Source organism: Castanea sativa, chromosome 11, assembly GCF_040712315.1.
Source record: "Castanea sativa cultivar Marrone di Chiusa Pesio chromosome 11, ASM4071231v1".
In the NCBI taxonomy this organism is placed as follows: domain Eukaryota; kingdom Viridiplantae; phylum Streptophyta; class Magnoliopsida; order Fagales; family Fagaceae; genus Castanea; species Castanea sativa.
This window is the reverse complement of record NC_134023.1, coordinates 21482732-21507852: the sequence shown is the minus strand read 5'-3', so window position 1 is coordinate 21507852 and position 25121 is coordinate 21482732. Positions and strand designations below refer to the sequence as shown.

The following is a 25121-nucleotide window of genomic DNA, read 5'->3' as shown; positions in this document are numbered from 1 at the left end:
TTTGACTCTTAAGTACAAATGAAAACTTAATGAAATTTAGCTTATAGAGTAGAGTGTGCTTTTTTTCTTTTTTTTTCTTTTTTGATAATCAAGTAGACTGTACTTACGCTGAGATTGTCAATATGTTTTAGTTTATCAATTTATCCTTTTTACTTACTATTCTTGGCCTTTTCCCCTGTAGTTAATGTATTGGTAATGTTTTAGTAATTATTACCTTAATTTGTGTCAAATTTACTTATTTTTTTCAATGGTCTTAACATATATCATCATTATTGATGCTTTTTCACTCTATTCTTTTACAAAAACTAGAATCTTACGATCCTTGCTCTAATCCTATGATTTGATCTTCAGGATCCTCTCAACGATCTGTTTAGGATCCCAAACTAGATATTCTCCAACTAATTAACAAAAATAAGAGTGATCAGGTAGCAACAAGCTCATAGCCCTTGTGTGCTTCCAATAAAAGCTCAGAATGCCATCAATACAATCATAAAAAACTTCATCACAAATTTCTTGTAGCCTTAGAATAACACTTATTCATGAAATTCTTAGATATCATGTGTTAGTAGTCTCGAGTTGTAGAATGAAAGAGATCCTAAGTTTTTGGAGAATTTTTTTTTTTTTTGGGGGGGGCGGGGGGGGATTCCAAAACCCACCCTCTAAGTTTCACTACTTTTCATTTCAATCCTCTAAGTTTGTATTCTTTCATTTCAGTACTTTAAGTTTCAAAACTCCTTAATTCAGTCATCCGTTATGCCATTAAATCCCCAAAACAACACCGTTTTGCCATTAATTTAATATTTAGTTCTTTTATTTCTTAAATTATAAAAAAAACATTAATTTAAAAAAATCCAGAAATTAAAAAAAAAAAAAGAAGCCTATATGTTGTAGTCCCTTGCCCCTAAAAAAAAAAAAAAGAACCCACCACCAAAATCCCTACCCTAACTTGAAAATTAAGAGAGAGAGAGAGAGAGAGATTTTCAGTTGGTCTAGGAAACCCAAAACCCAAAACAAACTGAGATTGGTGGCTCCAGCCACTTAGCGACTTCGGTTATGGTTGATAACTAGAATTGAGGTTGCACACTCTTTATGTGAGAAGAAAAGCCTATCATGGTTGTTGAATCATAGGAACTCCAAATTATGTCATATGCCTTGCAATCTCCTCATAGTTGTTGTAATCCCTTTAATTAGTTAGTTAGTTGAGATTATAATGAGTTAGTTAGGATTTGAGTACATGTAGCTGATTTAACACATGACTTGATTTATAGAGCACATATTGAATTAACTAACCAACTATCTTGAATCATGTGGGCCAATGGAATTAGAGCTAATCTCTTATAAATACATAATTGTAATTCAATATTAGATATCAATGAAGAATAACCATCTCATTGCTTAGTGCATTTCCTCTCTGTTAATATTGCTTTATGGATGGTAACTATCTCAAATTAAGTTAATTTCCCTACACTTCCTACCCATCTCTACTAAGAACCACTAGGTTCCTAACTGATGATGCCGAAAATATCACCAGTGAGTTGCAAGCACCCCTCCGCCTAAAGCTATACCTGCAAAAAGAAAATAATGGACCTAAAGAGAGCACCGGTGTGGTGCCGGCCAAAAACCCTCCGAAGGTCAAGTTAGAATCTTGTGTCTTTTACCCTAGAGTGCCAGAGTAACGAATATTATGCATACCTTCGTATCTAGGGTTTCTAGGGTATTTATATTGAGTGGAATTACCTTTCTTTTAGGATACAACTTCCTTCTCAAGTTCCTTTCCATATAGGAGTCTTCCCAAACGTGTGTCGCAAGAAGTCCAAGTATGCACGTTTGCGTAGGGATAAAGCAAAAGCCCATTTGAAACATACCAAATGACATGCAACCCGGAATCTGCAATTAATTCATACATGACGGATACTCAGCAAATCTAACCGTCATAGTCGTGTCACCTATGGTGTCGATCCGTCTTCATTCTCTCCGTCCCTTCAAGTTTTATGGGAATACCCGTCTCCTATTTTTATCCCCTTCACTAACATTGAGAGGTTATGTTAAAGGAGGACATTACGATGATGTTGCGCAAACACTAATTAAAATGCTTGATCTGGGCTTTAATCCAGATTATTTGGACAGGGCAGCTGTGTTGCAGGGTCGTAAAAATGCTTTGAGTATTTTTAATTCAGACACAAATATGTTTGAAGGATATGGTTTAGTGGTGAAGATTGTATAGCACAATCACTTTTTCGGTGCCTTTTTACAATTTAATACAAGCACCATTGTCAATTTTGTATAGTTTTGGATAGATTTGAATTGAACAAAAATGTTGGATGGACCAGTTTTGACAAGCCGATCAATTGTGAAATATAAGAATATCTCAAGTCTTTAATTTATTAGCTACGTAAGTATTAACACTAATGGCAGTTAATAGAATGATTAGTAGCACTCATTTTTTAAACTTGATGGACTAGTAATGCTCACTTGAAACTTGAGACCAATTTCATTTATAAGATAAACTCCAGGAATCAATAGTATAGTTTCACCTTTTAATTATGGCTTAATCAGCTTTAGGTTAATCTATCAATTAACACCCAATTTAATGCGATTAACCAATCAATATAAGCATGGACATCTATACAAGCATGCATAAACATATAAAACATGTATAATGAACAATCCATAGAAAATCAAGCACAAGATAACACACCTATGATCTATGTGTTATTGACAAGGGACAAGGAAAACCCAAGTCCTAGGCGTAAAAACCTCTATGGTCTTAATGCTAGAAACAATCCACTAAAATAAATAGTTGCAGTACAATATACTCACAGAATCCTCTAAGTAATGTAGCAAAATCATACTCGAGTCCTCCAAACCCTACTAGCAATCAACTCCTTATGTCCTTTCTCTATTCTAGCATCAAGATATAGCAGTCAATCACACGATCAAGTCTCCTTGACCACTCAAAGGCCTCTTCAAGATTTGGCACAGCTCCAATGATTCCCAAGAACCAAATAACACTAAGAACTTTGAAGGTTTCTTTGTGTGTGTATTGGATATAATCTCCTCTCACAGAGTTTGGCAATTGGAGAGGGAAAAGGTAGAGAGTATGAGAAGGTTTTAGGTCTCTCTCTAGCTCATCAATATGGGGCCTAGTGTTTGTGGGAAATGAGAATTATATAGGTAGACAAAAGAGCCACTACTGCAGACAAAAACATAAATGAGTTGTCTCAGGTTCTGCAAAATTAGTAAGAGCGAGAAGGAGTTGAGCATGAGGCGAACTCACTGACCAACATTTTTTCAAACTTGAACTTTGTACCATCTTCGCCTCATACACATGCAATCGAAGGGACGAGCTCCACTGCATCAGACTTCCACTTTTTTTTGCACTTTATACCTCTTCAAATCACAAGCCCCATTCAATTAAAGCTCACAAAATTACATACACATGATGGAAATTTGAAACCCAAAATACAATTAAATTTGTCATGGAATTAGCCAACACTATAAGACCTAACAGATTCCTAGGAAAAGATTTATTTAAAAAAAGAAAACGTGTAGCTTTATAGTTGTGACAAATTAAATTATTATATATTTAAGTATTTTTAATTGTGCCAATTTAGGGTGAGTTTGGTTGGGTTTTTTGAAAAAGTGCATAATGAAAAAGTTGAGTTTTCAAAAAGTGCATAATGAAAAAATGATTTTTCAAAAAGTTGAGTATTTAGTAAAAATTGTTAAAAAGCGCTTTTTGAAAAAGCTGAGTGTTTGGCTAAAACTATAAAAGTTGCAGTTTGAGGGATAAATTACCAAAAAGGACAATGTATATATAAGGGAGTTTATTTCATACTTAAATCAACTACTTCATATACTTACTAAATAATAATAATAATAATAATAATAATAATAATAATAAAAATTTTATATTATTGGTATTATTTTAATAATGTTTGGGCAATTATTCTTTTTTAGTGTCATAATTATTTGTTATTACCATTAATGACGTCTTATTAATATTAATTAAATCTAAATAATTTTCATCATCATGAAGCACAAAATGAAAATGTGAAAAGATGATAAAATATACACCAATAATCTGAGTTTAAATTGTGCTATATAAAAATGTAAAAAGATATAAAATACATACCAATAACCCAAATATAAATTGTACTACATGATATTATAAAAAAAAAATACAACTACTAATTATTACCCCCCCAAATGGAATTTGAAATGGAATTACGAAGAACCACCATTGCAGGATCTGTTAAAGATTCTGAGTTCTACTCATAACTGCTACCTGCTTCACTATTACATTCTCTTCTAGAAATTGAATCTTGATTGGCATTTATGAACTCCCTATCATCCCTATCATTTAGTCTAACAAAATTATGAAGAGCCATAGTAGCAGATACAATAAGTATTTGGATATGGAATGGAAAAGATGGTATGTTTCTAACAATTCTCCATTTATTCTTCCACACACCAAAAGTGCGCTCAATCACACATCGAAGAGATGAGTGAGCATGATTAAATTTTTCATGTCTAGTTCTAGGGCTTCCACCTCTCATTCGAAAGTCCTGAAGATGGTATGATATCCCTTTGTATGGTGCCAAATAGCCTTTCATCATTGGGTATCCAGAATCAACTACATAATATTTCCCTAGACAAAAAAATTCAATTGTATTAACACACACACACAATATGTCATTATAATGAACAATTGATTAACCAATTACAAACCTGGTGGTGGGTGCGGAAAGTTGTTACTTTGTTTAAGAATAGTATCAAGAAAAATGTGGGTGCCGTGTGCTGCACCTTCCCATCCAGGCAAAACAAATGTGAATAACATATCAAAGTCACATGCAGCCATCACATTTTGGGTTGGATATCCCTTTCTTCCAAAGTATGGAATGGACTTCTCAGTAGGTACAATCACTATCACATGTGTGCCATCAATCGCACCGATGCAATCCTAATAAAAACATTAATAGTTTTCAATTCCACATGCATTGTATTATCTTGTAGACAATAACACTTATTCAAATATACAATAGTACACATACTTTGAAATGTGGCCAATAAATTGGATGGTCTTGTATTTTGGTTGGAACTTCACTAAAAGTTGGATCCGAAGGCTTTACATATGCAGCTGCAAAGCGAGCACCCAACAGAGTGATCATCTTCTCAAAATGTCTACTTATGGTTTCACCCGAATGCTGAAATAATTCTTGAACCATTCGGTTACATGTTCCATGACCAAGTATCACTAAACAGATTGCCACTAGCTCTTCTAACCTTATATTCCTTGAATGTTGAAGTCCAAAGTCATGTTGTAAAAATTGACACAAATTATGAAACACCTCCTTTCTCATTCTAAACATATTTGAACACAAATTCTCATTACCTTCCATACAACGTCTCAACCAATCCCACCCTGTTTGTTCAGAATCATAACAAGGAGTCTTATTAATGTACTTATTGAAATACGTCACAACTGCTTCACAGGTAACTGTCACAAGCTGGTAAAACTCCTCGTCAGAATCGTCATTACTATCATCATCATCAGAATCACCGTCACTGTCATCATCACTGTCACTACTTTCACCATCATCATCACCATCATTATTATTGTCTGCACCATCATTATTATTGTCAGCATTGTTATAATCACCACCATCATGATCATCACAATAATTTCTGTAATCCCCATCCATTAATAGTTCCATAAAATGGTCACTCTCATGAGTACCATTATAATCATCCATATTGGTTTAAGCTACACAACAAAGTAACAAATACTCAATCAAGACAATTCACAACATACCAAGACAATTCACAACATCAAGTACATAACATTGTAATGTAAATTTCAAATATGTTTACATTACACATATATTAGTCCAAAGCTAATACTAAATATCACATAACTTAGTTTAAAGTTAATACAACATAGCAAATACAACATAGTTAATACAACATAGCAAATACAACATAGTTAATACAACATAGCTAACTTAGTTTAAAGTTAATACAACATAGTTAATACCACATAAGGTTAGTCACTTCTTTTGGTTATAAATCATTGCTTGTAGCCACTCCAACTGTGACTTTGGGTCCTTGAAAGTTAGGAACATCTTCCTACGTGACTTTTTTAGTAAGATAATGGAAGCTTGAACCACAAACGTACTTTCCACTCTAGGAAGTGCTCTCACAATCGCCATTACATTATCAATTGAACTTGGTGACTCTCGAGAAGTACCTTCAGACCTATTCTGACATACAGTTATTAATTGACTAATATGATTGTCCAACATTGCAGCTCCTCCTATCTTCTTCTTTTTCTTCTGTGAGGGTATTGATTCACTAGCTCACTTTTGTCCTGAACTACGTGATTGACTAGTATGTCCTTGTTGCAAACTATCAATGTCTAAACTCATGTCACATTGGTTATCCTTAAATTTGGAGCTACCATCTGAATCACCAGCACCCTCTTTTGGCATTGTTGGAGGTAATGTACCTGAAGAAGGGGTCCATGCAGCTACCCCAGTTGCTACAACATCCCTAAACATTATTTCAAGTTGTTCTAGATTCTGTGGACCTTTCTCTCGAAATTTTTTAGCTTTGGGTAATTCCTACAAAATGTAATTGTAATTTAACTCATATAAGAATAATATTAAAAAAAAACTATCTCCAACTAACTACATATTAATAAAATACTCAACTCACCTTCAACTTCAAGTCCCACCAATAATCAGGAGCATCAATCGTTCCCTTCACTGCATCCCAACCTAAACTTATGTCAAGATTCCTCAATTTTTCCCACACTCTCCAATCACCTTTTAATACATCCCACCTACTTTTTAATTGGTCCTTATCATAGTTTTGACTGGTCTCATCACAAAATTTGGTCACCAAATTGAACCAACCTTTGGTACTAAAGCCAGCACCTTTTGTTCTATTCCCGGCTTGAATTTGTTCCACGCAAAGGTTACAAAAAGTAGTTGTCCACGTTGGATTAATATCCCAATCTGCTCTAGCCTTTTTTACCTCGGGGTTGGAAGTGGTCTTTTTACCCATCTATAAAGTTAACCAACCATAAGAAATGCAAAAAATAGAAGATTGCAAAAAATGCAAAAAACGCACAATCAATAACATAAAAAATAAGTTTACACTTAAATGAGTGAAAATAATTAAATATGTGTCAATTTGCTCAAGTAACTAGTTCATATTTTTTATTATGCAGTGCATTCCTAGAGAAGGAGAGTGAATTATCTTCATTTAATCTTATAAGTCATCAAACTTGATTCTTCTCCAAAAAAAAAACAAAAAAACAAAAAAAGTCATCAAACTTGATATTTATGTCAATCTGTTGACTCATTTTTATGTGTTAATGAGGGAAGTACATTTATGTCCATCTATTTATTACCTATAAGTTGTGCACTAATTATGTATATAAAAGGAATATATATATATATATATATATATATATATATATATGCACACACACATATTGTTATAAAAGTTATTTATGAAACAATTTATTGGAATGCCCCAAGCCACTGCCATCGCTATCGTCGATGCAACTGCCATCGTCGCTAATGGGGCATGCCCCAAGAAGAAGAAGCAGATCACTGCCGCATCATGGGGCATGCCCAGCAGAAGAAGAGCCGATGCAAATGCCGGCGTAGGCTGGAACCAAGTCAGTCAAACAACAAATGAGAACAATTTTTGAAATACTCATCTGTTCTCTTTTTTGACCCAAAGAGACAAAGGAGGAAAACCATGGACAACTTTTTTCTTATATTCCCTAAATTTCTCACATAATAATTTCAACAAAACTTTCAACTTCAAGTACTGAAAGTTCAAGGCTTTTTTTTTTTCTATGCAATAGTGAAAACAGAAAGAAACCCAGTGCCTAAAACAATATATAATTCACAGCTTTACAATCAAAAAGCTCCTATATTGCACAAAACTAGAGAATTAAAGAGAAAGCTAGCAACACATAAAACGCAAAATTCACAACAAATAACTCAGGATTACACAGCTCAAAGGCTATTCTTTGTTGAATTATCATACATCAAGGTTTCCTTTTTATGAATTTTGTTACTTTTAGGTCTTGATGTGCACTTGTTGATCTAGCTTGCACATCTTAAACATGGATATTTACTTAAGATCAGAGACACAATCATGATTGAAACACAAGCTATCAGAAAAGAATACTGATTCAGACATGTGATGCAGAAAAGAACACAAGCTTTCTGAATTTATAAACCTAACATATACGATTATGCCAACATTAATATATATATAATCTTAGTTTAGGTTTGTTGGTTCAACCCTTTCAATTCATGTGATAGCTAGCGTAAAGACTTTCATACACATTCAGTGCCATATAATAATTAAGAAAAGTTCAAACCTGTGAAGGTATATGACTAATAAATATGGAATCCAAAATGTATAAAGTTTTGAAATTGTAGATAGTGGTCAGGACAAAAGATCAAATACATTTTTGGTAAGTAGATAAAAGATTAAATACAAAATACAAGAAATTTTTGGTAAGTAGATCAAATATACCCTGTTTGTTCAGATCTGAAATTTTTTTTCCCACACTCGGTAAAAAAAAAAGTAGAAAAATTTCAGATCACTGTTGGTACCTGGTGGTTTTCGGTAGCAGATTAGTCTTGCTTGGTGCTTTTTTGATCAAATGCGTACCTTCAAAAAGACTTTCTCAGATCAGAAAGTCTCGTAAATAATTTTTTTTTTTAAATTACAGATCAGAGAAAACGAAGAAAGCAGAAGAGGAAGAAGAAGAAGAGGAAGAAGAAAGCAGAAGAGGAAGAAGAAGAAGAAGTCACGGATGACTTACCATAGAGAGATTGATAGCAGCACGAAGAGGGCAGAGCAGAGAAGAGATGAGAGGAATGAGGGTCAGGGATTTCAGTTGAGCAGAGAGAAGAGATGAGATGAGAGGGTGATTCGGTAATTTTAGGACTCAACCCAATGGATAGCTGAAAATGTTGATGGACGTTTTGCTTATGGACCTCCAGACCTCCATAAACAGATTCAGCATTTTCGCCTTGGCCTAAAACGCAACTTTTACCCAAAAGTTGCGTTTTTGCTTCACCAAACGCCCAAAGAAACCCAACTTTATGTAAAAGCTGCGTTTTAGCCCCTAAAAGCCCAACCAAACGGGCACTTAAACACCACATTTTTATTAGTGTGACCATTGATTTTTTTTTTTTTTTTTAATCCTTGCTTTTCTTTTAATAGCATTATAGACTGCAAAGTGAAGTTATTAAGATGATATTGTCATCTCAAAACATTTAATCAAAGGCTTCTGAAGTTATAAAGGCAGCGTGCCTCAATGGGAAGCCAACTTTTTTTTTCTTTATTTCTTTTTGTTGTCACATACATAATATATTTCACTTTTTTTTTTTGTTACAATTTGTTTAGGTGATAAACTATGATTAGTGAAACATTTTTTTTATTGAATAACTAGTGCAACTTCACTTCATGTAACTACAGTTAACATCACTTTTATTGTTCACCGATCATAATTTGTTACCTCAACTATTATGAAAAAAAAAAAAAAAGAAGATAAAATTACACTATGCACAAGACACAACTGAAATTGTAAAAACACGATTTCAACTCGTGTGCGTATATCAGTGTATAACTAAGTGTCTGCAACAAAAATTAACATGAAAAGCATTGTGAAATTTGTTTTGTTATTAGAGTTATTGCGTTTTGTAACCATCCTTACTTGAGAACATCTAGCATTCAACAATGTGGAAAATAACTCGACATTGAGCATTAAAGACTAAAAGAAGGAAAGTATATGAAGCAAATATATTTTCTTTCTCTATTACGTTAATTAAATTTTATTGACGTTTTAAAGAAATATGGATAAAAATGTAATTTCATCTCAATAAATTTGGGGATTTGATCATTTCATTTACTTTTGGGAGGAACGACAAACATAGGGAAAATGCGAAATAGAATGGGGATTCCATTCCTTCTCACAAAACTCTCAAACACAAAAGAATATATGAAATATTCTTTATGAATCCATTTTATTCCATTCCTCCCTCCTAAACCAGTTGTAAACATTTCAGGCACGTATCAATTATGGCATTTCAATTTTTTTCCCATAAAGGCTGATTTTACATATTAAACACAGGCTATGCTTCATTCTTCATACAATGATAAAGTCACCAAGCGAAGCGATTGACATTAGCACAAAGAATGTGAATGTCTTATGTGAATCAAAGAATGTGATTCTCATTCAGACTTGGATGTAGTGGGGTTGAGTGAAATAGGCATTGTTGTTAGTGATGGCCTTAGGACAAGGTACAACGCCGGACCTAAAAATGGTACCACTGATAAGGGAAGAAGCCAAGAACCTTTGTCAAACCTGTGATAAGCGTGTGAATGTTATGCTACATAAACTCGTCCAAAAGAGGATTTCAAAATGAGAAAGAAGCACTCAAGAGTTTCCAGAAGCTCACCATTTCCTGGCAGTCATATCGTTGTAGACCCAAAATGGAGCAAATGCAGATAGTAGAGTGAAATCAAGGGATGTGAGATGGATCTGCAGCATAAAGGTCCAGTGCTGCTGGTAAGTTTTTGTAGGTTTATGAGAATGCAAATATCATGATTCATGACTAAACAACCATACAAAATTACCAATGAAAAAAAGTATATGGTAAGTTTTTGTCTAAAATTGACCTAATAGATCGTACATAAGGTACTTCCTCAAGGAAAAGAAAAAAGAAGAAGAGGAAGGTGCACATGACACCTGGACTTGCATTCTGGACTTGAATCAGTTTCATCAATGGGCAAAACTTTTATGATTAAAAATTTTGAGACTGCTACTGAAGGTTCAAAGCCTCCACTGAAATTAGTTGTCATGGAAAACCAACTCACTATTCAACATGACTTGGTATCCTATTATCAAAATGGGCATGGTTTTCTCCAAACTATAGGAATATCTATGATATGAATGGATAAATGCTTCACACAACACTTACAAATTTGCTTTCCCTGAAGTACTGGGCGAATTCCTTCCAGTCATCCCAATTAGCCAAACCTGCATAAACAATTATACCTAGTCCTGCAGCAAGTGATATCTGATGTGTAATGGAGTTAACTTGCAATTCCAATATAAAATTAAGAAACTAAACTAATTGCCAACAAAGGGTAACACTTCATACACAGGATTGATCAAGGCATGTCCTACTTACATGGAAGAGGTGCCACCACTAGACCAAAAGTCAGTGTATAATAACCATTTTAGTTTTTGAAGAAAAAAAATATATGGGAAAACAAAAATGACTTTTATTTGAGTTCAACACAATGCTTCGCTCTCAACCAGCCTAAAGGCTTAATCATTAAAAGCTGTCAGTAAAATGGCTGCCTGATTCAATTAAAATCAAATTGAAACTAACAAGGTGAAAACTACTGATGTGGATAACAGAGAGTTTGAGGAAAAACAAGATTAAATACCAAAAGATTCAATATTTTTGGTCTAGTTTTGATGTGGGGCTTTATTGGAACATTTCATACATTATTTTAGTTATCATTGAGTGTTGGTATAAGTTCTTAGGTTAGAAAGTTGCTGGTTTAATTATAGTAAAGTTTTAATAAAATAGTAGTTTGGTAATTTTCAAATTTTCTGGAATGGGCTGCCCAAGGGATCATGAGTCTTATTTTATATTATGAGTCCTCTCCCTATTTAGTTTAGAAGTTCTTAAGTATTTTTGTTTGTTATTTATAATCCTAATCATTCTAGGAATAGGTTATTTAGAGTTCTAGTCCTCCTAGGAAATGATTTAACAATAGCCTATATAAAGGTATTTTGTAGTCAATAAAATTGATTGTGAGAGATTCAAAAAAAATTAAAGCAGCTTATTTTAAGCTACTGTTCTATCTAGTATTATTCTTGTTCTATTCTTATTTTAACTCCAAACAGCCATCAACATATTCAAGATTTAGTATTTTTTTACATAACCTCTTAAAAACCAATCCTTATTTAAGAACCCTTCAAGATCTGATTAAGATATATAATTTAGTTCTGAATTATTAAAGATCCTACATCAAATTTGGTATCAAAGCCTGTTAAGTGATTCCATCCTGCATCAAATAACCCCCTCCCCCCCACACCCCTTAAAAAAAAAGGTAGAATTTCATATTCACTTGTTTTGCTTCCATGCCTTTATCAGGAGAAAGATTTAGAGGTCAATATCTACAGGTAATCTTCAATCAAATAATTCAGACATTGATAGGATACTGTGCAGATTTGAAGCAGCATCCACTATTTTTTTTGGCTTCCAAAGACTGTTTAATATTTTGGTATCACATTCATAACAGGACTATGGTTTTGATATGTGCATGGTTTAGTCTTATATCTTTAGTCTTCTTGTTAGCTACTTGTAACAAATTTCAAAAGCTCACAAAACAATTATATAAATATACTTTCAGATATGTTATCAAGAGAGTTAGTTTGAGTTTTTTAAAGTTAAACAGATTTCTCACCCCCGCAGTTAATTTTGATTCCAGAAAATTCAGAGGCCATCTTCTGATCTCAGTTTCTTCAACAGGAGGTGGTGGTGGTTTCCAAAGTCCAAAATAGGGAAGAAGAGCATATGCCCCGCCAAAGCATGAAAGTATTAGGAATGGCCAGACTGGAATTTTGCTTTTTGAGCTGCAGATACAAAAAAAAAATAATAAAATAAAAAATCAGCTGCAAAACACTAATGGTCAAGAAATTTAAAAACATAGCTAAATGCTTGTGAGTTCCCTTCATCTCAACCACATCCAGGCCACCTTAAATGTAGCTTATTAGCTTGCATGAATCATCAGATATACTTGACATGTTAACACTTCTATTATTCCATTTATTCGCATCATTTGGCAAACCAAAATCTATGACAAAGAATGCAACCAAGTAGAATTTTAATTACTTATGAGTCACTTTGTCATATTGGCCACAGAATTCTTTTTCTACAGGAATAAAAATAATTTGAGGAATAAGCATTGGTGGACTCCTTGGCTAGATATTGGCCTATTCTATTTCTAAGTTTCTAACCAACCTTACTGTTTCTAGTAACACATAAGAAAAAGTATGTGCAGGAGAAAAGGTACTTGAGATCGTTGATTGACTAAGCTAAGGAATGGCAGGTACCTTCTACCTGTTGGCAGCAGCAGCATGCTATAAACCAAAGGCCACAGACCCATTATGTACCACAGAGACACAAGCACTTCATTCATCCTGAATCCATCATCTCCCTTTAAATTCAGTAGTTTTTGCAAGAAATACATGTCCCTAGACTGAATACAGTTAAAAGACAATATGTTAAGAATAAAATGAAAATGGCTATTGACTATTCTGCTTATAACAACAATATGAACAAACAGAAACGGGTTATTTTGATTAAGATTGTTTAAAAAATATTGACTTTGCTATGCTAACTTTGAATACATATCACTTCATTTTTTAAATTCTATTTATTTGTTTCAATCCGGTAGAAGATATGATTGAAAAACACTAGTAAGAAATGGGCATTAGCATTTTACACATAACAAGCCAAAACATACAAAATCAACACTAGAAACGCTGTCATCAACACCAAGCAAAAGAAGAGAAAGCCTTAGTCCCAAAACTTTGGAGTTGGCTATGCATCCTCAAGAGACTAATTGGAATGAACCACATGTACACAAGCAACGAAGATATTATAACAAGGCAAACCAAATATTATGAATTTGATAATATAAATAAATAAATTTTTTTTTTCAATAATACCGGAGTCTGATTTGGTGTGAGATTGAAAACATAGTACATGAGTGCTCCCCACAACACCAAGAGCAAAATTGAGGTTGACCAGTTCCATCCCTCTCCTCCATTTCCACTCCCACCAACCCGACCTTCCAAGGAATCTCCTTTCTCAACAGCTGGGTCTTCTGAGTTCTGATTTGTTAAGTTACCATGACAAATTTGAACAAGACCCTTTCTCTGATATTCCAAGATGGAACTTGCATGATTATGGGGTTTGAGAAAAGCTGAAAATTTTAATTTTGGTTTGAGAAATGAGATTCTGGGTTTAAGGTTTTGGCTTTGCAGTGAAGTCCTGAGTTTTGGGTCATTGAGAGTAGAAGATGTGAAGGACGAAAAGTTGCAGGAGATAATGTTGGCATTAGCTAACATGTTGAAGATATGAGGCTATTTGAAAGATGTTCCAATCGAACCGCGGACTGTTTGTAGCTTTTAAAGGGCAAAATTTGCCCCACAGCATAATATTGGAAAAATTTTAGGCAGATGGCATGCGTTCAAAATTTATTAGTTAGTTGGACTGTTTTTTGGAAATCGAGTACAGCAAAATTGACTTCCAGCTAAAATTCCAGCCAAAATCGAGTTTACTATACTCGACTTCCTTTTTTATCCATCTTAGAGCTAATTTTCGATAGGAAGTCGAGTATATTAAACTCGATTTTGGCGATTTTGGCTGAAAGTCGATTTTACTGTACTCGATTTTCAAAAAAGAGTCCGACTAACTAATAAAGTTTGAACGCATGCCATCGGCCTAAATTTTTTTCAGAATTATACTGTTTGGCAAATTTTGCCCTTTTAAAGTGATCTATAGAATAGAATTCACCTTGAAAACAAAAACAGCAAATAACAATAATAAATAAATAAAAAGCTATACATAAAAATATGCATATGATGACAAGGTATGTTGTGAGACCATGTATATTGTGAAAGAGAAACCCTATAAAATAATTTTTTCTAAAGTAAGGTGTGCATTCAATCTATCAATCTAATAAAATTGACTCCACCCAAATTTAATCCATTGCCTTAAGTTGATTTTCGTGCAGTGGGATTGGGTTGAGTTTGAATTTTATTACTTTATTTAAATTTTTTTGTTTGATTTATTTTTGTAATTTATGAATTATTGTTGATAAATTTATAATTTTGCATTATAATGATAATTTAAGCATATTAAGTAATTTATAATAATTACTTATAAAAAGTAATTGGATAATGCATGAGAGTTTAATATTTTACATGCATTACATATGTAAATACAACTTACCGACTTAACCCAACCCAGCCCAATTTATGTTGGGTTGTAGTGGCTTGAAAAAACCACCTAACCCAACCTATGTACATGTGAGGCTCAAGATACAATTTTACAAAATGCTTCTCCACACCAAGACAAAATGGGAAAATAGTTTTCATACTTTGGATGTGAAGTGTTTTACATAGTGTCCACGCTTTTACATCAAATATTCATATTTTATACATGATATAAAGAATGCGAACATGATGTAAAATAATACAAACACTATTGGACCTCAAACAATCACTGCCATACAAAAATAGACAAGGCAACCTAGGACCCAAAGCCTACATTATATTTTAGATTAAGTTATGTTTTCAATTTTGTCAATTAAACTATCATATTTGTGAAATGGTTTTATTTGAAATCTTTGTCCGGGAGTATTTATATTCTAACTAGTATCAGAGTAGAGAAAAGTTGGAAATCACTAATAAAATTAGGGTTGAAATTACTTGTGGATCAAGGGGGGGTGGGGCATTGGTTCATAATTTTTTAACAATAAATTTAGTTAATTTGTTTATGGTAAATATAGTTAAAATTTGGTGTTAAAATTTTCAAAGGTTATACTTCTTCATAATTCCCTCTTAACAATTAAGTCGACACAAAGAGATCTTGAAAAATAGAAATAACTAACTAATTAATACCTATACGGCTATACCTCCTTCTAAAACAAAAACAAAAAAAAAAAAAGGCTTAAGTGGTGCTACTATCTTGAATGCATTAACCATTTTAAGACGTGTTAACAATTTGTGGATGTACCACTAATCTCTTGGTGTTCTCAATACTACCCATGATATCAGTATGAGCAAAGGTTCTCAAATTTGATCTCAATACATGTTCTTATTATATTTTTCATGTTTGCAAAACTTCAAAAAGATCAACTATCAAAATTTAAATATAAAGTTTTTGTGGTAAAAAATTATACATAAAAAATAAGTTTATTGAATAAAAAGATATAGGACAAGTTTAGAGATAAACCTTTTGCGTTATTATTTTTTTAAGGAAAACATGTTCATATTCTTTGTGTTCTTCCCTAGAACATGATTGTTCGTGTTCATGTTTTTCATAATTAATCCATATTTTCTTTTCTTTTCTTTGTCTTTCTTGTACTTTCTTTATAACCAAACACATCAAAAGTTAGATCAATAATAGGTAAACAAAATAACATTTTATTAAGCATTTTCTTGGCACCCAAATGTATGTCAATCTCATGACCTAAACATTTATTTCTCCTACTTGGTAATCTAGAAAATCCCCTTTCACAAACCCAAAAAATTCCCTTTCACAAACTCATAATATCAATTCCCAACGCTTAGAAAATTAATCTTAAATACAACAAATGAGGGGCTTTAATTAACGAGTTTTTCAAATTTTTCAAAAACCTAAAACAAATATAGCAAATCCACCCATCTCAAATTCAATCCAAAGATAGAGAGAGTGAGATGAGAAAGTGAGGAGGGAGAGGAAAACATGGGCCTTCAGATCTACCTGGCCAAAACCAAAATACCCTACCTACTTAGGTGAGAACGACCATAGCAAAAATACCGACCCACCACATGCGAACCCAATTGCCGATCCCACACTACTCCAACAATAGCAATCAATAACCTCCATCACTAGCCGTGGACTCATGTCACACTGACAACCTTAGAAGAAAGAAGGAAAGACACCTACTTTAGAAAAATCAAATATAACAACAAAGATAAACAACAAATAAGTGAATATTGAGAGGGGGGTTTTGTAGGATGAATGGTGGCGGCGGCGGTGTCAAATGGCTGAGATGAATGGTGGAAATGGGGGAGCTTTGGCCATAGGGTTTTATCGAGAGAGAGAGAGAGAGAGAGTGTGTGTGTGTGTGTGTGTTTGGGTTTGATTGAGAGAAATTAGAGTTTAGCTTACTTTCAATACATTTTTAACTAGACTAGTCATTTTGTTTTAAATATACAATGACAAGTAGTAGTGAGTTTTAATTCCCACCTTTTATTTAATTAATGGGTGATATAACAGTCTCTCATTAAAATAAAAGGAAATTCATTTTAAAAAAGTATTAGAAGTAAGCGAAATCCGAAAAATAAAAGAGATTGTGATTTTGTGATCTTGTTTGGTTGTTAAGAAAGCGCAAGAAAAATCTAAGAATGTTCATATTTATTTATTTTTTCTATTTTTTAAAATTTTTGATTTTAAACTCATTTTAAATGCTAACATTGAACTTTTTAATGTTAATTAAAATTTATTATTATTATTTTAATGACCACGTAGGCGCTATATGTGCCAACTATGCACTTCATCTATCACGTATTTTATTTTATTTTTGTTAGTGAGACGATAGAGATTAAAATGAGAATGGTTTTTTTTTTTTTTTAAATTATTTTGGGACTATAAGTGGGAAATAAAGTGGCCAAAATAGAAGTCGGCCAAAAATATAAAGCCTATTTACCATAATAAAATAAAATAATAAAACTAACCAAACAACTGCCACAACTACCGTAACCCATCCACAACCTTAACAGACAGCAGATAAGGTAGCTCTCTCTCTCTCTGCACAGCCATGGCTGAAGCTACAAGACTCTTTCACACCACACTGATACCAAGTTTCAATCCACTCCACAAAACCAAGCCTTACTCATACTCTCAGTCTCCCCCAATAATCTTTCATAAGCGCCCAATTAACTGCTCAGTTTCTACAAGTGACACTACAAAAGCCACAGTGACCCAGAAAGTCCCTTGGGGATGTGATATCGATTCTTTGGAAAATGCGTCAGCTTTGCAGAAATGGTTGTCTGAGTCAGGTCTCCCACCCCAGAAAATGGCCATACAAAGAGTGGAAGTTGGAGAAAGAGGACTTGTTGCTTTGAAGAATATAAGGAAGGGTGAAAATTTGCTGTTTGTGCCTCCTTCACTGTGCATCACTGCAGACTCGGTAAGATTTCCTTGACAGAAAGTTTGTAGGAAAGTTGCTTAATTGTGTGTTTCTGTAAAATTATCTGCGTTTTATAACTGTATATGCTTGAACTTTTATGCATGTAGTTGAAAACCAAGTGATACAAGAGTGCTTCCATAATGTTTTTGGACTTAGTTGGAATTGGAACATATATTCATTATGTAGGTGTGCTACATTTGTTTGATTAGTCCAAATGTATGCTTTATACAAGACTGAGATGAGAAAAAGTTTGACACAGATGAAAGTTAAAAGGCCACAAAAAACATAAATGTCTTTCTTAAAAGTAAAACCATAACCCTTGAACCCATTAGGGGTTCCATAAATAGACAAAAGAGAATTCCTGAAATCCATTGGAAAAATTAAAGGAGAAAACCTCTCTGAAAAACTTATATTAGAATAATGGTTAAATAATTAAATTTACTATTTTCTAGAAGCTTAAGCTTTTAGGACAACTTGTAATTTATCAATTTTAATAGGAAAAGTAAGAATACTCAGTATTCCACAACCACTAATTTATAGGAAAGAAATCCTAGGGCGGGTAAGAGACCCTTGGGAAATCCTAGAAAACCTTGATTCTTGTTAAGAACAAAATAAGGCTAAAAAAAAAGAAAGGAAAATTTACAACATTACAAAATCAAATCTTATGGGCTTTAGGAAACGTCCCAAAACTGATGGGACCTTAGTCTAACTTTTAAATGGATAACTAAAATAAAAGGAAAAATTATCATATATAACAAACTAAACTAAACAAGAGCCTAAACAAAGGAACTTTCCTGAAGCAGTGTAGGTCGCCACCAATGAAGATGTGTTTTGATCTTCACTATGATTCCCTTCAAGCCGCCAAATTTCATGCGATTCTGTCTTTGGCTTCGACAATTTATGCTGGTACTTTTCTATTCAAGAAAAGTCTGTGTTGTTCATTCTACATCAAAGTTCTTAAGTTTATCTAACTTTGAAGGTTGAGTGAGTGATAGAATTCATTGACCACCGAGAGAAATCCCATGCTTAATCCAAAGCATAAGCTAGCTCACAAACCACAAATGTTGACAATCAGACAAATCAATGAAGGAAACAGTCAAAAAGAAGATACCAAATTCTTTTTGTGCCATTGCAGATTGCAGCATTTAACATGGCTAGCTTGTTGTCCCGTGCATAAATATTTTGGAATGCCAAATTCTGTATATATATATCAGCCTTTTTCATGCTTCTTCAATCTGCATTTCCGAATTATTGTTATCTTCTGGTCTTCTATGAGACCTGTAATTTTTCTTCACTAAATTGATTTAACTGTCACATTTACCTGCAATATTTATTCTTGTCTGTGTATATGTGTGTTTTGGATGCTAGGAGTGGAGCTGCACAGAAGCTGGTGAAGTGCTAAAACAGAATTCTGTACCAGATTGGCCACTGATTGCAACTTACCTGATCAGTGAAGCAAACTTCATGGAATCTTCGAGATGGAGCAATTATATTTCAGCCTTACCTCGACAGCCCTATTCACTTCTGTACTGGTAAATTCTACTGTTAATTACTTGTTCCAAGTGGAGTCTTTACGAGTCTTTCTTCTATTATGGAAAGGGTCTACTCTCAGTTTTTTTCCCTACAGCTTCTCTGTATTATTTCAGGACACGCGAAGAACTGGATCGATATTTGGAAGCATCACAGATTAGAGAGCGGGCAATTGAGAGGGTTACAAATGTCATTGGAACGTATGATGCTTCTGCTAAACTTGGTTTTTCTTTCATTTGCCTTTGTTGATATATATTCTTAGCCTAGTGCCTATGTTTTGCTGAGTAAACAATTTGGGCTGTACTAAGTCAAATATCTATTCCATCTCTTGTGCAGATACAATGACTTAAGGCTCAGGATATTTTCCAAATACCCTCATCTATTCCCTGAGGAGGTATTCATTTCATATTTTTGAATCTCTATGTGAAATTTGACATCTAATTTAATGGCTTGATGATTTCATTGTAAGCATGTGTGAAGGCTTATTCATCTTTTCATTTTATCTGGCCTTTTCCTTCTTATAACTCTAATGATTGACTAGTTTACTTGTACTTCAATATTTCCATTTGCATAAAGAATCAGGATTTAAGTAAAACTGTCTTTGGTATTAAGTTGGGCTTAAAAGATAAGAACATTCCAAACTACTAGTTGTATCTGGATCTCCTTATATGCATATTTATTGTTACTGTATATTTAACACATAACTTATTTTGACTTTTCAGCATGTTGCCTGACCTATCAGCATGAATGATTTTACAGGTATTCAATATTGAAACCTTCAAATGGTCATTTGGCATTCTTTTCTCACGCTTGGTAAGTAAATTTAATTATGAGACCTTTGAAATTTTCTGCCCAATCCACTGAAAGAAGACTATGATAAGGTGTATGGACATATTCAATTTTTTTGTTTATGTTGTCCAAACACCTTTCAACTATTGTCTTGTATTTTTACCATATCTTTGATAAATAAATGTCATTGAGATCGAAGCTTGATATTTTGATCTTCCTTATGAAGCTCAAAAGCCATGCAGTGGTTTATATGAATGAATCTCTTAGACTTCCTTATTCTCTGAAGCACAGGTACGGTTACCCTCAATGGATGGAAGGGTTGCCTTGGTTCCGTGGGCGGATATGCTGAATCACAGTTGTGAGGTATGATTTTTTGATGAGAAAATTTTTTATTAAGAAGAAAAGACATCAGCCACTATGCAAGGTGTGTACTAGAATAGCAAAATCATAAGAAATTACAAGAGTCTAAAAAACTCTAAAAGATGGGCACTAGGATGACCTGGTAAAATTGCCATCCAATCATACAAAGAACATAATAAAAGCTTGTTAAGCTCTGTTGTAAATCTTTTGAGGCCCTCAAATTCTCTGCTATTTATTCTCATGTCAAATGGTCCACACGAGATACAACGGGACAGTCTTCCAACTATTTCCAATCCAATACTTTGCAAACTGCCCTGTCCAACATGCCAATAAATCAACAACCCAGTGAGGCACGATCCAGTGCACTCCAAATAAACACACAATAAGAGACCATAACTCCCTAGTGTAATCACAGTGCAGCAGTCTATGATCTACAATCTCTCCACCCTTCTTACACAGAAAAAACTAATCTACCACTTTGTGAAGTAATGTTAAAAGGTTGTACCCATTGCACAAAGCTCCCACTTTGTGAGACATTGTTATTAGATATATAACTATCTTGATTTAAACTCTAATCAAGTGCATCTTTTATTGACTGTTCTAGGTGGAAACCTTTTTAGATTACGATAAGTCGTCAAAGGGAGTTGTCTTTACAACAGATCGGCCATATCAGCCAGGTGAGCAGGTAAACAAGCTTTATGTAATCCCACCAATGGCAAACCCTTTCTTAGGTAGGAACTGCTTGGACCACAAACCAAAAATTCTGATGCATTTGTAATTAAGAATCCTCTCATAATGTCCATATGAGGGGAAGGTTAGAAGAAAAATAAGTCCTGTTGTTTTTTGGTTTTGTTTAATGACTTGATAAGAAAGTTTAGGACTTTTTTTTTTGATACTTGGATTTACTCTGGGACATCAAGGTGGGAAAAAACCAACCAAATGGGTTATGTCATTTTTTGTTCATTGAAAATAACCACAGTAACAGCATGTTATCTGCCACAAAGTCAAATGAATTCTCTCATGGGGAAATGTGTTCACATAGCCCAAGCGCAGTGTTAGTTGTGAATTTCTAAATAATCTTTTAGACCTGTAATAGTTGATATATGCCATCTAAAGCAGGAATCATATGTTTGAATCCTTCTATCACTTTCTGCAGGTTTTCATTTCATATGGCAAGAAGTCTAATGGAGAGCTATTGCTTTCATATGGATTTGTGCCGAAAGAGGGTACCAACCCAAGTGATTCAGTTGAATTGTCACTGTCACTTAAAAAATCAGACAAATGTTATAAGGAGAAGCTGGAAGCTCTGAGGAAGTATGAATTATCAGGGTAAGTGCCTTATAGGTCAATGGAAATGTTTCCAGTCCTTTTAAAAAAAAAAAAAATCTTTCTTTAGTATAGTCATTCTCAAGCATTTCCTAAGCTTGATGGACGAAAACAATGAGGGATTAGCTCAAGCACTAAAAGAGATGCTAATGGTAGTGGGACTCACCTAATGGGATTATGTTGCCGGAATACCTGATTTATCAGTTTAGATAACATAAAAAAATTTGTCAAATTTTGACATGACTATTGAAAACCTTTTTGTTATGTTTATTTGGTAATCTTCTGTTACAACTGAAATTAGACATTTGTAAGTGATTGTGCCCTCTTCTAATATAATGATAGCATTTGAATTCTTGGGCATGATTACTCAACTTGTAGTTCCTACTTATGTTTATGATATTCTTCTTACTTCAATAAAGTGTATATGTTTTTAACAGATCTCAGTGTTTTCCTATACAAATAACTGGTTGGCCAAGGGAGTTAATGGCATATGCCTTTTTAGCAGTCAGCCCTCCAAGTATGAGCAGACAGTTTGAAGAGGTTTGACTGTTTAACTTTCATAATTATAAATCAAAATTTCAGTTTTGCATAACCTGTCTCAAACATATTTATTCCAGATGGCTGCTGCAGCATCAAATAAAAATACCACCAAGAAGGATCTAAGATACCCTGAAATAGAGGAACAAGCACTGCAATTCGTATTGGACTGTTGTGAATCTAGCATATCAAAGTACAACAGATTCTTGCAGGTGAGGATTATTTTGTTCAATAATGTATAGTATGGTTACCAAAGTTTGTTATGATTCCTCATGAATCAGCCTATATATACATTATATATATCCTGACAGGCAAGTGGATCAATGGATTTGGATGTGACATCTCCAAAGCAACTTAACCGACGGCTGTTTCTGAAACAGTTAGCAGTGGATTTGTGTACTAGCGAGCGGAGAATACTATTTCGTGCACAATATGTAAGAGAAAACCATTTCACCTTCTGCCAAATGTTTTTCATTGTACACAAAAAGTATGAAGCACATTGTCAATTATTGGCTAAAGCTTTGTCTGATATTCATTCCACTTGAAGCTCTATCAATAGTTTGCTATTGGAGACATATAAAGAAGTTAGGCCATAGCTTCTCTCTTGTTAATGATTCTCTTGTTTTGACTGAATTTTCAATAACAATGCCCGTGTAATAGTATATAAGCCATGACACTTCAACTAAAGTGAGGGAGTCTATGGGCAATCCTCTAGCTCAAGAAGTTAATTTGTTCATTCTGGTGTTGTGCTCTGATGTGGCTGGTAATCAGACATCAAAGTATGGGGATAAGTTGGATTAATGAAGCTAGGACATTAATATAAGCCTCACGTTTTGATGATATGTGGTTTATGAGAATTTGCATGTTGTATGGTTTCTCTAATCCCTTTGAACCAATGGAAAAGAAGAGAAGAATCCTTGAGTAACACAATGCCCATTGCACAAACATTTTACGAATTGATATGGTTTCATATGAGTACAATACCATTCATCTGCCCTAATAACTCAATTATGGTGCATCACTTATATGAGGTTCCTGTTTAACTTTGCTTTTTTATTTCTGGCTCCAGATACTGAGGAGGAGATTGAGGGATATAAGGAGTGGTGAATTGAGAGCTCTAAGACTCTTTGATGGGTTGAGGAAGCTATTCAAATGAGGGAATTTCCAAATGCAGTCTGTTCCGGCTGTTCTGATGAATGTTTTTGGGACCATGTGGCAATGGGATTTGGCTCAATTAATACCTGGCAGGTTTCTCATGTTACCTCAAGCAACAGTTTCAAAGATCAGCACACTTTTGGAGGGGGCTATTAACTATGTTTAAATGAGATTATTTTTTTTATATGTGCTGCCAAAATATAAGGTAAAAAAAACCCTGGAGCCTAATGTTTCTGTTAATTTTCTCATGTAAGTTCTATTTGATGTTGCACAACCAACTTCCACTGTTAAAATTTGAGAAATCACTGAAATTAGAGCATCAAGCTTGTTATTTGACTTAGTATGCAATTGGACTACCACTTCCTTGTTATACAGAAGTATAAGAACGAAGATTTTTGTTTGGGGGGGGGGGGGGGGGTAAGAATGACCTTGAATTATCAACAGACTTCTCCCAATTTGAAACCACAATTTTTCTCCTACTTGTAACATTGCTTGGCATTGGAGAGGACACTAGAAGTTGAAATTCTATCGTATTTGTCCACAAGACTTTAGTAGTTGCTGAAGTAGTGTGAAACATGTTTTCCACATAGGACAACCTTTGCAAAATAAAAGGGTTTTTAAATGTTCAAATTCCATGTTTCAAAGGGTAGGTACATTTTCTTCCGCAAAAAAAAAAAGAAAAAAGTAGGTGCATTCAGGGAGATAGATTCGTTTCCATATATAGTTTTTTCCCTGTATTCTTTGACACTTCCCTCCCCCTCTTTTTTAATTTCTTTCTTTTTGAGGAAGTTCGTTATCATAGAAAGTTATACAAAGAAGCTGAGCTATACCACCCCATAAAAATCATAATACAACTTGTCCCTTTCAGAAGATTCATTTTCTTTGGCCAAACAATCAGCACATACATCTGCATGTGATAAATGAAAGTCACATGGATTCTAAATTTCATTTGAGTAGTCCAATCCACCAAAAATCACATTTTCATTACCTAACAGATGCGGCATACAGATTACATTTTTAAATTTTTTTATTTTATTTTTATACTTGATTGTAGTCTTATTGGGACGAGTAGTTGCCATGTCTAATATTATCACTTTCCTTTAATCATAAATATAATAGCAAAATATTGACCACCTACCACAATCCAATAAAGAGAACCAACTATGAAATTCTTGCCCAGTATGGAAGATTATGTTGAAGCACAACCAAAAACTATTCTGTACATCAATTTTACCACACTCACATACATATTTTACCCTCCCATATAACAGGCTCTCAGTCTGCCTTTTCTCTCATCAAAATCAGACTGTGAAGGCCTCTAACAATCTGAACTTCAATTAAAATAAAAATAAAAATGGAGGGTTTGGTTTCTCTGAAAGTAACACTGCCATCTTTCA

General features: G+C 33.9%; 2 protein-coding genes and 1 pseudogene across 3 annotated transcripts; 1 reads left to right on the top strand and 2 right to left on the bottom strand.

Annotated features, from left to right (window-relative positions):
* Positions 1-6050: 6050 nt before the first annotated feature.
* Positions 6051-7068, bottom strand: LOC142615429 (uncharacterized; annotated as a pseudogene).
* Positions 7069-9909: 2841 nt separating this feature from the next.
* LOC142614900 (uncharacterized) lies at positions 9910-14244 on the bottom strand. The gene is made up of 6 exons (XM_075787539.1): positions 13793-14244; positions 13175-13320; positions 12526-12694; positions 11022-11120; positions 10500-10582; positions 9910-10405 (listed from the first exon to the last, which is right to left on the bottom strand). Exons 1-6 carry the CDS (start codon positions 14192-14194, stop codon positions 10273-10275), a joined length of 1032 nt encoding a protein of 343 aa, XP_075643654.1. The 5' UTR covers positions 14195-14244; the 3' UTR covers positions 9910-10272.
* A 3331-nt stretch (positions 14245-17575) lies between these two features.
* On the top strand, positions 17576-24083 carry LOC142614601 (ribulose-1,5 bisphosphate carboxylase/oxygenase large subunit N-methyltransferase, chloroplastic). 2 transcript variants are annotated; one of them, XM_075787154.1, is made up of 12 exons: positions 17576-18027; positions 19396-19559; positions 19674-19757; positions 19894-19951; positions 20317-20370; positions 20638-20709; positions 21311-21391; positions 21863-22035; positions 22470-22572; positions 22650-22781; positions 22881-23003; positions 23639-24083. In XM_075787154.1, the coding sequence occupies exons 1-12, from the start codon at positions 17656-17658 to the stop codon at positions 23723-23725; spliced, it is 1503 nt and encodes a 500-aa protein (XP_075643269.1). In that variant the 5' UTR covers positions 17576-17655; the 3' UTR covers positions 23726-24083. The 2 variants fall into 2 exon arrangements, with proteins under 2 accessions (XP_075643269.1, XP_075643271.1); XM_075787156.1 differs by lacking the exon at positions 21311-21391 and having other exon boundaries at positions 17582-18027.
* Positions 24084-25121: the final 1038 nt, after the last annotated feature.